Source organism: Molothrus aeneus, chromosome 10, assembly GCF_037042795.1.
Source record: "Molothrus aeneus isolate 106 chromosome 10, BPBGC_Maene_1.0, whole genome shotgun sequence".
Taxonomy (NCBI): domain Eukaryota; kingdom Metazoa; phylum Chordata; class Aves; order Passeriformes; family Icteridae; genus Molothrus; species Molothrus aeneus.
Genome location: NC_089655.1, coordinates 11,441,282 through 11,457,032, shown reverse-complemented (window position 1 = coordinate 11,457,032; position 15,751 = coordinate 11,441,282). Strand labels below are relative to the sequence as shown.

Below are 15,751 nucleotides of genomic sequence, written 5' to 3'. Positions count from 1 at the left end.
GTTTGAAGGAAATTATCTACAAAGATCTGTAGCAACAGTCATAGAACAATTTGGGCTGGAGGGGACCTTTAAAGGTTATCTGGCCCCCTGCAATGAGCAGAGCTATCTTCAACCAGATCAGGTCACCCAGAGCCCCATCCAGCCTGACCTCAAGTGTTTCCAAGGATGGGGCATCCACCACTTCAGTGTGGGTTTTACCATCCTCATTGTTCTGGCATAGCATCAGGTTCTTGTTGATCACAGGGAAAAATGCCCTTCATTCACTACAGCATCACACATTCAGATGTGGAAAACAATGAATTTGGGGTTAGTTTTGTTTTCTATCTTATTACCAAATCCACCAAACATTTACTGCTTGTTTTACTGCCACAATCACCAAAGTGATTGCTGAGAAAAATTGCTGAGAAAAGCAATTAAGGTCAGGCAAGTACACTGTTGATTAGCCTTTGATTAAACCTTACTCTGCAAAGAACTCTCCTGAAGTCACTAAGTTCTGCTTTTTGATGCATATCAATACAGTTGAGAAAAGGTGGAAGAGTTGGGCTTGGAGGTGGATTATGAAGGATTTTGATTTATCACATTCTTTATCTGCTTCTACCACTCCTCTAAAAATACATTACAGAGGGTGGATTCACGTCTACAACTGTTTTTAATCATGATTCCTGATAACATTCCATTGGAAATGAAAACTTGATTAGTGCTTTATACAAGGACTAATGAAGTCCAGGCTTCTCAAATTAAGTTGAACATCAGCTAAAGTGAGCAGTCCAGCAGTCTCTGCTCATGTGAAAAAGAAACATTTTAAAGTCTTAGACTTTATAGCATCTTCCACTCTTCTCCCAGCATCTTTATTTACTTTTTACTCTGCTTTCCTCTTCTCTACAACACATAAATAGGCAACAGAGAGGCTTGTGGGACACAGTGCTACAGGGGTGGTTGCTGTTAATATAAGATTACAGCATCAGTGGAGCCTGAAAGGATGAACACAAATGCAGCATTAAGCCAAAAGATGCCCATGTACAGACAGCTATTGTGCAGGCATTTACATCTACACATTCATACAGACACAGAGGTGGGAAGTGGCAATTGAAGAAATCAGCTAAATAGAAAAGAAAGCAAGGAAGAAAAGAGCAAAAAACTATGGCTGAAACCAAAACATCAGGGCTATCCACAGAAAGTCTTCTTTCCTGGCAGATTCTTTTCCCACCAGCAGCAAACATTCCAGCCCTCATGGGCTCTTCAGAGAGCTGGGTTTGGAGAGATGTTTGTGTAGGGTGTGGGCAAAGGATGGCTAACAGCCCTACAGGGCACACAGGTTCTGTTCTGGGGACTCTGGGGCTTAACCCTGGGCTGGTCTGCTTTGAAGGCTCTGACCCATTAGAGGGTATTGCTTAAAGATCAATCTCTAATGGCTGGCACAAAAAAATATCTGTTAGGAAATCTGTGATTCAGCCCAAGGATGAATGGATTAACACAGATGTGGAGCTGCCATCAGTGCACCTCTGAAAGATGAGGGGAGAGAATCTCTGCTAATGGTTCATCAGAGCTGGTCCTTCTGCTGCCCCACTCTGTCCAGGGGGAGCTGAGGTACCAACATCCACTGCATCCAGTCATCCCACTGGGCTTTGGTGGCAGTTTTCCCTGAAGTTTTACAGAACATTTCATCTTCCTTAACTTCAGACCATTTCAATAGCTCAACATGTTCTGAGGTTGTTAAAATTCCCTTCCTTCACTTGTATTATTACCTGAAAAGTATTTTGAGAGATGTATACATGTATATATAGGCATATAGCAGTGCTCCTTGCTTCTCATTAAGTCTTTACATTTTAAGTGTATTCATCTGCTTCCCACTGCTTTAGTTGTTTAGTTTATTTATTTTACTTAAGACGTGTCTTTAGTTGAAACTGAATTATCTCTTATAGACCATGTTGAGCCTTTTATAAATGAAAAATGCAGAGAAGTCACTCACTATTTTTCTGAACTGAAGAAACAGCCAGTCCACTGCTCAAGAAGACATACTAATTAACTTTTATATCTAAATATGTGTGTGTATATATATATATATATATATCTCCCCTCTTACAAAAAGAGGTGTTCTAGATTTAAAATTAAAGGTGTGCTGTAACTGTGGGAAAAAACATTGTTTTCCAGTGAAATGTAGCTGTTCCAATCATCCAGATTACCACTGTAACCACTGAAATAAAGACCATTTCAACAGTTGTTCATTCCCTCCTTAGTTTAAAATGAGATTATATTCTTTCCCTGTTAGAAAATAGTAAAGCACTGCATCCTCAGAGATGTCTTTTACACAAAAGCAAAGCCAAGGAAAGCCCAGTGTCTGCCTGCAGGGTTTTGAACCTGCTCCACTGAGTATTTTCAGACAGTGCAACCCCAGTCTGCTTCTTCCTTGCAGAAATGGCTTTGTGCTGTTCCCTGCATAAACTTCTATACCAAATAATTGGAAGCCCAGCTTCTATACCAAATAATTCACATTCTAGCTATGTAATCTTAAAGAGCTTTTGAGTTCTAGGCCAAAAATAGCTGCATTTAGCAGTTAATTAAATGATTCTGCATATGTCATCAGTGCCTTACAAGAGGTTTGATTACTAGATTTAATTTCTCAATACTTTGCAAGGTACTTTTTGCACTCAGCATGTATTGTATACACATAATGACTTTGCTCTCTAGAATTATTTTGTGAAAGTTTTTTAGAAAACGATAAAGCACATTTAAATAGATAAATGAAAGGCATTGGAAAATATGGAGTATTGTTTGTATTATGCAACCTGAGGGCTGCAGGCACCAGCAGGTTTTTTCCCCCTCAATTTTTAAACATGGCATTTTGTCAAGACCTATTTAGTCCCTTTATTACTACCTATGGGGCTTTTTTTTTTTAAACTCATTTAGCTGTTTTCACCACCCTTGTAATTTCTTGTTTGTTCAGTCTCTGTGGGTGTATAATTCTACAACTATTATAACATTTCAAGTACATTAATTTATTCTGCATCCCCTTTTAGGGGATGTTTAGTTTGAAAAAATATTCATTGTTTTTAAGTCATGTTTTTCTGACTAGTCTTAGAACATTAAATGATTTTAAAGGAATATATTTTTTATTTTCAAGGAAGCAATGAGTAGCATATTTAGGTACAGATTTTAATGCCAATCCTCTTTTTCACTTGCTCCTGACTTCATGAGTAGTCCCACTTAACAGAGAATATAAATTTCTTTTTCAACCTGCATTAGGTTCAGATCCCTACTTAATTTGCAATTATTCTAGACAAAGAATTCAGTGGACTTAAAGCAAAAGTGTGATTATTATGTGAATATGAGAGTACTTTTGCAAATTTGCTGCATTAAATCCCACTCTTTCAGTTATCATGATTCAGTACTTTATAAACAGGATTATGATCTGAAAATTTCCTCTGTCCTTGGAACTGGCTTTGGACTTAAAAGATTAAAACTCTGTTTCTCTCATTAAGTCCATCCCCCTTGACTCGTTCCAGGTTTGCGAGGCGCCATTGCATTTGCGTTGGCCATTCGGGACACGGACTCGCAGCCCAAGCAGATGATGTTCAGCACAGCCCTGCTAGTGGTGTTCTTCACAGTCTGGGTGTGTGGGGGAGGCACCACACCAATGCTCACCTGGCTGCAGATCAGGTCAGTACTGTCTGTGCAGCCCCGGCCAGCAGCACAGAATGGGATCCCTATGGATCCACGGCAACATCCTTACAACTTCCTAATGCTTCTAGGTGTGCTTTGTATGAGCTTTAGGACACACAAAGGGAGGGTTTATGCATCTGTTAGTGGCTCCAGACCACAAGGAACAGGTCCTTCCTAAGTTTGTTATGGGCTTAGATGTAGGTCAGACACATCCTTGTTTCCTGAGAGTTTGTTTCACTACTGCTCTTTTTAAACATCATGAATACATCTTAATAGTGTCCTCCTTGCTGCTGAGGAAAGAGTTATACAGGCAGATTTTGCCCTCATCCTAAAATATGTAGTTACTTCACAAACATCTAATAAATGGTGTATTTCTGATTATAATGAGAATATGCTGGAAAAATCTTCCTCCACTGCTGCCTCATTCAGGCATTAATTTATTATGCATTGTTTTATATATTTTTCTTCACTATATTATTTTTTTAATTACTTCATAGTTACTTGTATTCACAGAGAGCAATGAATGACAAGGGAGGTTAAATTACAAGTGAGAGGGACATAGAAAACTGGAGTAAAAAGGATCTAATTTAAATGCAATGTCCTTCCAAGTGTGCTTTTTTGAAACCTAACTTTTAATAATGAGTGTACTCATGCTGGTTATTGATTCTGGTTACTTCACAATCCATTCAGAACTCCCTGCTGTGATTTGCAAGATCACCACAGAAATCCTCAGTATCGAGATAGGCCTGCAATTCACAAGTCCTTATCATTTATTCTATATATAGCATATGTTTTCCTTGTTTACAAAATGATGTCTGATTACAAGCCTTCATGTCAGACTCTTGCTATAAAATAGCAGCTGAAGATAACCAAATTGGGGCTTTTACAAAGAGCATAGATAAAATTGCAGACAAAATAAGGACTAGTGTACAAGTGTACTGGAGAAACACGGATACAGGCATCCATGTACAGTGTGGAGGTTTTCTATTTCTGTGACAGTTTGATTCTTCTTCATGACATGCCTCATGTCCCATAATGTCAATCAAGGCCATTACAGTTTGGATACACTCTGGCACTATCAGTCATCTTTCTGAGATTTGCCACTTTTTCACTGTCAGTCAGCAAGAGTTTTTCTGTGTGGCAACAGAAAGGCAGGTGAGGAAGAGCTTTCTCAGTAGATCTTGGGGAGCAAGTCAGTCTGGGTTTCTATAACAGGAGATAAGGAATAATGCTGAGAATACAGTAAGGAGAAAAGGCTGGCAGCAATGTGCAGTCTGAGTAGTCAACGTGCAGATTGAGAGCTTGGGTCACTAGATGCCCCTCGTGGTTTAGCTCTCAAGGGAATTTTTAAATTAAGATTGTGAAGTGCTTTCACTAACAAGGAAATTAATTGGATGCAAGGGCATTTCTTCTGCTCCTTAGTGCTACCCAGAAGTGCAAAGCCCCCCAAGAGCACAAGTGAGGGGCTGACTCTCATATTAACTGTTTATACTGTTCAGTGCACATGCTTCTTTCTCTAGACTCTTGTACAATAGATTTCACCCAAGACACTGAAAGTAGACAATCATTACTGATTTGAAATGCTTATCTCTGAGGATTTCCTCTGAATCCCATTGGATCTGCCAGACATTTTTATCAATAAAATAAATTGAGTTTGTAATCAGGATATCGATTTTCTTACTATAAAGATATTAGGTTCATAATTTACACTTACTTTCTTGACACTGGAACATATATCTTCATAAATTATGAGGAGGTCAGAGATAAAATTTTAAATAGACATCTTTAATTACAAATTTATCTTGAGGCTCTGATTTCTCCTTCTAGTGAAGATATTTAATTGTATTTATAATTTATTACACCTCAGTGTGGACTTTTTTCCTTAGCTACCAGCATTTATCTTTTTAGTCTTAACGAATTTTGCTAAGTAATTGTATTCAAAGGTGGTGGTAATTCATGACAATTGACACTTGTATGGATTCTGGCAGATGAGTTTGCTAAGGAAAGTTATGGAGCTGTGGCAAATGACCCCAGCTTGCTTAGCATGCTGGCACCTGTGCCTGAACAGCAGCTCTGAGCTGCATCTATCCCCATGGTTCTTTAGAAGAAAAAGATGGTATTTTTCAACCTAGCTTGGAGGGTTCCACTCACAAAGCCACAGAAACTGCATTACAAGTACAAAAATTATATGATTGTCTCTGAAGAGATTTATTGGAAAGGGTTTGTGTGCCATCAATTACAGAAAAAAGGGCTGAAGCCAGAGAAATGCTGCAAGCATGGCTATGAGCACAGAAGAGGGGGTCTGGTCTCACAGCAGCCCTTTGTGATCAGCTGATGCAAACATTGCTCAGGCACCTTCCCAGGGCAGCTTGAAATTCCTCTGTGAGATTCCCAGTGCTCCAGGGAACCACATCTACCACTGTCAGTCCTACTCAAAGCACAGTGCCAGCTCAGTTATTCCAAACAACTAAAGGTACTCACCTTCTCAAAATAGTGCTTATGGGAAATCAAAATATAGGAATGGTCACAGTGACTACACTGGTTTCCCTACAGAAACAAGTTGCTGTATAGGTAAACCTTCTCAGGAGAGAATGTCAAAAACAGCACAATCAAGTAAGTAACAGTCACAAACAGAGTGTGCTTTTTTTTGCCAATTTTTCATCATAAAATGATTATCCAGCAGATAATGTATTAAATTCATCTGGAGGCATTCAGAGACTAATAGAGAAGAGCAAGTCATTTCTGAATCTATTTGGATAGATTGATTCTCATTCACATGCACTGTTTTGTGTCCCCTCTCCCTCTGTGAAATAGGGTCCAGTTCCTATCATTAGTTCAGGACATGCAACTCTGAACTCCTCAAGGTCAACCAGCTCAGTCTTATCCTAGAGATAAATTCTTGTGTTTATATGGTACAGACCAATTTACCCACAGTTTGGATTTAAAAGATAAATAAATCTATCATCCATTCAGTTCTAGATATGTAAAAATAACATAAATCAGAAAGAGCTCACACCCATATATTTACCATTTACTCTGGCATAATGCATTACAGTGTTAGGGCAGAAGGCAGTACTCAGATCTCTACAGCCTTCTTGCTGTATATCATTGCCACATATTATACCATGTTTCAATTATTTATTGCTTTCTCCATAATTTACATTGAGCATTTCTCTTAACAGTGATCAGGACACTTGGTGTAGAAGGGAATGACAATTCCCTTACAATGACAACTATAAATAAGAGTACGAATGAAACTTCTGAAAGAAATCAGTCTTTGTCTCCATAATAATTGGATTCCCATAACTTTCCCCCTCTCCTCACAGCAATACCATCAGATCTGCGTTTTCTTTTTCAGTTGAAATTTAACATAATGTAAATATAATCTGTCACTCTATTTTTAGAGAAAAGATGTGGCCTCAGAGATAACTACCAGTAGATTTATTCCAGGAATATGTATGGCTTATACAATATTTGCAAATTGTTGCTAAAACATATAGTAAGATACACTATCAAAAATAACCATGTGCTACCTAAAAAGGCTCAACTTCTATCTCCCATGTAATGCAGCAGCATCAATCAGCTGTGTCACGAGAAACCAGCTAAGAGCTTTTGGAAAAAAAAAGCTGAAATGTATCCCAGGAATCCACTAAATTTATTAATAATAATTCTTCCTCCCTTTCTTTAACAAATAAATTATATTTAAATATATATTCCTACTTAAACTATATCTTGAATCTAAGAAAAGTTCTTAAAGCTTTGGAAATATGACCTGCTAATAACAGAATTTATGGCTCAATGTGTCTACATGTCAAAACACAGTTTTAACAGAAATCCATGCCAATAATTCTCATTTTACTACTGCATTTACTCATACACAACACCCTTCAAAATGAGTCTTAAAATTCTTGGCAAAGACTGAATATTTCTTCACTTTATTCTAAAAGAATGAAACGTACACTTTTGGAAATATCTTATTTATTTTAGCTGTCTGCTTTCTAAACACCTGAAACTCTGAGTTTCAGGGAGAGTTGGGTGTTCCCTTTCTGAAGATGAGGTTGTATTTACGAGTTCCCAATTGTCTGGTGCAGCAGCAGCACCTCCCCGCACAGAAGTGGTGCAGGTGTTTACAGCACTGTCAGCTGCCACACTGGGAGCAGCTGCACCACCTCCCTAAGTAATACACTGTCCTTTGACTATGTCTTAAAGTTGTAACAGGAAAAAGAATTGCTTTTACTCCCCATGTGAAAGGACTACAATATTCAGTTCTTGGCAGACAATGAATAAACCTGGATCAGCATGTGAGAATAATTCCATAATACATCAACACCAAAACAGAGAGAGCCATTTAAGTTCCCAGTCAAATTGAACTATTCAATAAATGTGCCTTCAGAGATGCTGAGCATTACTTGCTAATGCTTTTGGATATATGATTCCCTTCATTCCCCATACTCTGATTAAAAATAGAGAGCTACATTTTACAGTAAATCTGCACTGAGAGGTTTGAGGATAAAGGATTCTCCTGACAAGCAGTGCAAAAATTCAAAGCTGTTAATAAAACATGTCCTATAAAAGCATTGTGCTAGGTATTAGGTCTTGTTTGTTTATCATCACCTTCTGTGTAAATGTTTGCCAAGAGATTTCCAGACTCTTTGTGCATCTCTTTGCAGCTGTTCTTCAGTTAATAGGAAGAATTCTATTCCATAATCTAAACAAATACTGAGTAGCTTTGAATAGTAGCTTTTACTACTGTGCCTATCTGGCCATTGCTGTTGATAAATGTATTTTAGAAAAGAGCTGTCTGTGTGCCTGGCTGCCCTTAAAATCACACCATTTCTAGTTCACCTAAAACTTCAGTTCCAAACATCCAACTTTCTCTAAGTACTGAGGCCTGGTATTACCCATTTTTGGGGCATGACCAAGGCTGACCAAACTCACATTCTCAGCAGAAGCATCTCACTCAACAGAAGGAGCCAACATTTTGGATCCTTCAGTATCCAATAGTTTGTTTTGACACCAAAGTCTAAGGCAGTGCATATGTTTAGCAGGATGGCTCATTAGGGATGTAGCTGGGCAGTGGGGTGAAATGCTGTGCCATGACTGTGTATGACTGTGGCTGTCTACCACAAAACAACCTAAAAACCTGGTTAGTTGAACATGATTTTGTATTTATCTCAGCCCTTTCGCAGCTAGTTATAGACTGCTGAAAGACAGAACTTTATGACAGAGCAACCACAATAAGAACATGATCTTGGCCAGGATTATAGTACTACTGCTTCAGTCACAAAAATATTCTTTTCATTATTCCCAAACTCTGTAGCAGGATTCCCTGTGTCCAGCTGTGTTCAAGGGGGTGCTGCAGAAAGGCACTGGACAGAATGGCCTCCTGACAGGTGATCTAGGCTGCACTCAGCTGAGGCAAGGAGGAATGATCCCGTAGCCTGGTTAAGAGAACCCTGATCAGAATATTGTGCTGCATCACAGAGTGCTTCTCTGCTCATGGAGGAGAGCATGAGACAGTACATCTCCTTACAGCCATTCCTTATCAACTAGAGCCAAACTGGAGTTTGATCTCTAGTGCCTCTCATTTATTCCTAAACTAAGGACACATCTTGGCTTTCCTTTCTCCCTCACATGGGCACACAAGGATTATCCTTCCTGAAACATGGCTAGTCCGTGAGACACTCTGAATGTACCAGCTGAGTGTGTATGTATCTTCAGATGATCCATAATTCATTACTTAGAAACTATTAAGGACCTTGTTAATTATTTTGCTTGTATTCCTTGGTACACATTTTCCTGTCCTTGTTTGTCAATAAGAAGGAAAGTCAGTTTAGAGAAGGTTTAGCTAAATGTTGTTTCCTGGCCTTAGCCGGTTCTGACCCATATTCCTTTGGGTCATATTTCATCTAGAGTCCTGGAAAACAGTTTAGTTGAAGTGAAGCTGTTATTTGCTGTTGGAAACAGAATCTTCAACTGTAATTTTAAGTGACCACAACATAGAGATGAACAGTGCAATTAAAGGCAGGATATTTTCAAGCATGGTTGTATTTCTGTGCACTTTGTACTGGTTATTATTTTGTTTTGTGTTTAGAACAGTCATAATCAGCCTAACTGTTGTTCCCTCTCAGTAACAAATATAGCTCCAATAAACAAAGTTTGATCTGGTTTGCAGGGTCATATTGCTCTTTAGCCATGGTACAGTATGTATTTAAATCACACTGCAATAAACACTCTTGTTGAGAGGCCAATTTCAGCCAGGTCTCTTCAGCCCACTGAGAATTTTTTCACCCAGACACACCTTCAAAAGGGATCACCCTGTCTTTGCTTGGAAAAGCATTTAATCCTAAAAAAACCCGCTGAAATCCAGAAACAGCTGTAATTTAATCTAACAAGTCTAATCATAAATGCTGCAACTATTTTTAATATACTGTCTTTAGCTGCCAACTATTTGTTCCTGTGAACATCTACAGGACAGCCTTTGCCTGGCACCTTTTATACTGAGGATAGCTTGAATATTCCTGCATTATCACTCAAGGCATATACATGAGAAAACACATTGCTGACGCCAGGCTCTCCTCAGCCTTAGGATGTTACTGATCAATGTGCAGATTCTCAGGTCACAAGATCCACATTGCTGTTTAAAAAGGGATTTTCACAATTGTGAAGAACACCATGAAAATTATTCAAGTAAAATTAAACTAACAAGGAATCTTTCATGTGTTCATGGACAGCCCACCATAAAGGCTCAGAGGAAATGTTGTCCCAGAGTTTTTGCAGGAGCATTATCTTCAAGACACACTGTTTTGCTGATGAGCTCCATCATTGTTGGTGCACAATATTCTGGGTACAACAGAAAAATAGGAATTTGTGATTCACTTAGGAAACTGCATGGCTGCCAGTCCCTCTCTGTGCACCCAGTAACTCACCTACCCAGCAGGGGGGGGGCAACTGGACCAGGTACACAGTGGAAAAGGCAGAAAGGTTTAGCCAAGAGATCGTTGTCATTCAGCATTTGACTAATTTGCATGGTAATGTATTGATTACATGTCACATGGGTCACAGAGAGCAGAAGATCAGATGCTGGTTTATCACTTTGTTCCCCTTGATCCCCTGTAGTAGCACAGGCTAAAATACTGGGTTAGAACTGAGTCAAGGATCTTTTTTTAATACAAAAATATTGCTAGATTTGCTACTTTTTCTTTGGTTTTGCCACCAGTTCTGGATTTGTGGGTATGAAAGCACTTCATGTGTATGTAGTAATTACAAGAAATAGCAAATGGTCTGGAGTTCCTGCCTGAAGCCATATTAGAAAGGCCTTCTGCTTCAGAGGAGCTCAACATCACACATGAAATCATCTTTGAGCATTTCTTGGGGGACAGCCACCCTGAAAGGGTTAAGATGGGAACTGCTTTTGCAGTGGTAGCTAGAGCATGATGAGCCTGGGAAATGCTATAAATCAAGAAGCACTATAAAATTGGACAATAAATGTATTGGCTGTTATTATAAGAAAAAGAAATTGGATAATTTCCTTTCATTTCTATCTGAAAATGAGAAATCATCCAGGTAATGAATCTCAGTGATCTCCTGAAATGCCTGTCATTTATTTGCAAGGTACTTCTCTGCAAAGATAAGGTGTGCATTTGATCTCTCAGTTATTCACCACAGCATTTTGCCTGAATGGCACTAAACAAGATTTATAAACATTTGTGCTTGAAACAAAATAAAAGACTAAAATACAAAGGTCTTGGCTTTCTGACTGCAGCTGTGAAGGCAGTCCAGGGCAGATGTTGAATAGGGGATGTTGGATTGCAATTGTGACTGGTGCATGACTTGTACATGACTCCAGCTATCAACTCTGTTGGTCTTTATTGGCCAGAGGGGTCTAATTTTGAGCACAGTCTCCTAACAGGGCAGACAGTTAAATCCCACCTCACACAGCTTGTATTTCTAGCTACACATGGCTATTGAAAACAGAAAAAGAAAGATATGAAAGATACACTTTTATTGCTAGACTATTTGGTACAGGAGAGAAGGAAAATTACACAACAATAAAAGATTCATGCCCTCAGTTTACTAGCAGCAAATGATAAGATTAACTTTCCACAGGCCAAAACCTCTGAATAGTTCCAGAAAACTATAAAAAAATCTATAATTTGGAATAGAAACCATCCAGCTAGATTTGTGTCAATTAAACTATATAGTTTATCCTATTTTAAAATACTGCTGCTTTGATGTGTCTGAGTATGCTAAAAAAGTTTTCTTCCATCTAATGCAGTAACTTTATTCTCCTATTAAAACTTTTCTCCTTGTCATACAAAAGATAACTGCTATGCAGCAGTCAACATAAGGAAGTTATTCAAGTTACAAAGAACCAAATAAACCTATCAGGAAATAGTGCTAGGGAACAACTTAATTATTTGGATCTTTGGAATGAGACTGATGATTTATTGCTTTCTACCAAAATATCCCAAATTAATCTGGAGCTCTAACTACTCTGTCAGAATTAAATTGGAGCAAGCATAAACCCAGCTTATTTCATGCATATGTCAAAACTGTATCATTTGAAGGTGAGCAAAAGGTACAGAAAAATAGTTTGAGCCTTTAAAAGTTTGAGATAAATATGTGGTATCAACATGGACTCTAGAAAAAATAAGGATCATATTTACTAAGATGAATCTTATATTCCTGGTCAGTAAGCATTGAACAAGATACTGCTTAATTCTTCCTTTTATTGGTCAGAAACTGATGCTTTCTGCAAAATAATTGGTCTCAAAACTCACTGAACTTTGATATTTTAAGAACTGTGTGATGCTGTCAGCTGGACTAAAAAATAGAGCATGGAATTAATGGCTTTCATATTTGTTAGTTTGCATAATTTCCAAAGTGTGCATGTTCATCCTTCTCCTATTTTGTTCAACTAAGAATACTAGAATTACTTCAGCAAGAAAATATTAAATGAATGCTTCATTTAGAAGGGATAAAAGTTTTCAGCATGACCTAAAATATCATTTCAATAAGAAAAAACCCAAAAGTTTTCAAACTTTCTCAGTTTTTTTAAGCTTTCCCGTGGTTTTCTCTTCTGTTATCAAGTATTCCACAAAGTGCCAAAAACATTGCATTCCAATTTTAAACTCTACATCAAAAAAATAAAAACCCAAAACAGACCTTGTGTCTTCCAACAAGAATAAAGGTATAGAATAACTGGGAAGATTTGTGGTCTTACAGTCCCTAAGGGTCTTATGCAAAGTATGGACTATGACATAAATATTCTAACAAAACAATAGTGAACCTAAAAAATAAGAACATTACTGGGTACATCTGGGTTTGCAGAGGAACTTTGTGGCAGGAGAGAACTGTGACTTCAACTTTCATGAAACATTCCTCTGGAAATTCTGAACTTGGTGTTCTTTTTTACAATGTAGAGTGGAAGGACAGGTCTGGCATGCTTGATAACAAGCCTATCAAATTGTTCCAGAATTAGTTGATTGTGAAAAGTTAATTAAAGCAGATATTAAGTAATCGAGGCTCTGTATGGCAGTCTGGGCTTTTAGCTTTTAATAAACAGATAATTACAATGTAATAGAGACTTTTGTATAGTGAGTTATCAGGAACAGCCCAACAGTGACTGGCTGGTCAGTACATTGATGAGCTTTAAATGAGAAAATCTCCTCCTATCTCAGCAAGAAGTACTTGGTTTCAATGCCCTTGAAATTATATTCTGCTTCTGCATTTTTTTACTTCTTCAAATAGATACACCATTTTGTTATAGTGACAAATAATATATATAAAGGGATATTGAAAACATACATAAAATTATGGTTTTATAAATCCAAAATGTTTTCTATGCAAATAAATATACAGAAAAGATGTTTGCTCAAAAGTTGATGTCTAAGTGCTATTTATGTAAAATACCCAAGCAGGAATCCTAAAAAGAGACTCTTTGCTTCTCTTATTGTACAAGTAGACAGGGTTGTACAGGGTGACCTTGGAATTACCCAGATGCCTTTGCTATTCACTTATTCATGAGCACTAAGCCTGGTCAGGAATTACAGAGTGGGTTCAGGGAGTCTGCCTGCATCTTGATCTGAGTCTTAATCAGTCCCTGAGCTTTTCTAATCTCCACCCCAAGGAATCCCTGCAAATGCCATGGCAGCCTGTTTCCCACCTGGACACAGCCGCCGCAGCCCTGCTCTCCCTCCCTGGGTTTGATGGTTTGCTTCCTCTGCCTCTTTCAATTTCTTCCACGCTTCTGGAAGAATTCTAGCCCAGACCTCATCAGTTCTTCATCTGGCTGCATATGCATCATGAGGTGAGGAAAATAGAGAAGTTAGAAAATAATTTTAATTCACCAGAAAATTAGATAAAATTATTGTGTAGACTGGTGGCTAATGTGTTCACTAAGGAGGTGTCAGCTTCTGTCCAAGCAAGTATTTCTGTTCCATTTTAAATGAGTTATCAGCTAAAATATATTCCTCTTTTCAGAGTAAAGTTCAGAATCCAGGTCTTCCATTTCATTAGTCTACAGAAAAATGACTGCTCACATGCTTTCTGATCTAGTAACCCTTACATATACATATACTTGAATTTGAATTCTATTTTCTCAGCTTAATTCCAAAACACAGTCTGCAGCCAATGTATTTTCTTATTTATGCTCAATGCAATACTGGGAAAAAAGACATTGAATTCTCCATCAGAGCATTTCTTTGACTTTGAATTCTAAGTCATTGTGGATGTGTGCCACTTTCCTATCACTTACATTGAAAAGCAGAATTATAAATAAGTGACAAGCTCCCCAAGTTAGATTAAGCAAATATTGATACAATTTATTATAAACATCTCAACTTACACGTCCCAGAAAGGAGTAATGATGCACTTTAAAAAGTAAAATTAATTAATCTTTTCTTTGTTTCACAAAAGAAGGGAAGAAGGCTCTTGCCTTTCCAGATGTAGACGTGGCCCAGGATTTAGTTGTGGATTTGGCAGTACTGGGCTAATGGTTGAACTCTACAATCTTAAAGGTCCTTTCCAGCCTAAATTATTCTGTGTATCTATGGGGAGTTTTAGGCATTAGACTTGTTTTAGGCATTAGACTTGCCCTTCAGCTCTGAAGTTTACTGCTCTGCTCAGTAAGACAGGAACCTGAAGCCAATACCATCACATATTTATGAATACGCTGACAGAAATATCACATTGCCTGAAGTCACTGGCCACAGAGAGGTACTTAGAGCCCCAGGGAAGCTGAGTGGCAGTGGAGAAATGGGGACAGATCCTTAGCTGGTGCAGGATGTCATAATGACATTCATTTATTTTCTTGGCCTGTAGGCAGAAGTAGACTGTACTTTCAGAATCCCTGATCAAGGCAATTTCTCACTCCACTTTCTCACTTTGTCTCTTCTTAATCTCATGCAAGCTATTGCTTTTCTTGTCATCACAGCTAGAATTCAGATAGCTCATAGCTGCTACATACAGCAGTTTATTCTTACTTTTACAAGAAGGCAATGGGAATGGAGTCCTTTTCTTAACTATGATGCAGCAAACACCTCCAAACACACTACAGAGCAACAAAAGAAGCTTAAATAAAACTATGAAACTTTATAGCACACTCCCTATCTCATCCTTCCAGAACTCCTTTTCCCCTGAACTCATTTTAAACTTCAACTGGGTGCTTCAGGATTATTGCTCAAGCTGTATATGGCTACAGAGAGAAGACAAAATAAAATTTAAATTTAAAACCCCAAACACTAGAAACTTTGAGGAGTGTCTTCAAATGCACTTGTGAGAAAAGAGACTTGATTTAATTAAAATGAAATTGTTTTACCAGTGTTTCCCAATTAATAAGAACTGTTCAACAAAAGTGATTAACCCTCCTCCTGGCTGCTCATGAAAAGTTTGCAAGGATTGGTGCAGGCAGTATAAATAAAATCTCAAAACACATGTTTACAAGCTAGGCCCCTGAAAATATGGCAAAAATGCCAATTTTCTTCATTACCAAAAGGAAATCAGGAAATTTTTGACTTGAGATCAACAGAACGAGCAGAATCGAGAGGTTTGCAGCCACAGCTGAGTTGCTGACACAAAAGGAAAAAGC

General features: G+C 38.1%; 1 protein-coding gene across 2 annotated transcripts in view; it reads left to right on the top strand.

Annotated features, from left to right (window-relative positions):
- The window catches only part of SLC9A9 (solute carrier family 9 member A9), a 170,984-nt gene that overhangs the window by 99,051 nt on the left and 56,182 nt on the right, over positions 1-15,751 (top strand). For both annotated transcript variants that reach the window (XM_066556466.1, XM_066556465.1), the window contains exon 12: positions 3,504-3,657. In XM_066556466.1, coding sequence (XP_066412563.1) covers positions 3,504-3,657 — 154 coding nt within the window. The remainder of the gene's footprint in view (positions 1-3,503; positions 3,658-15,751) is intronic.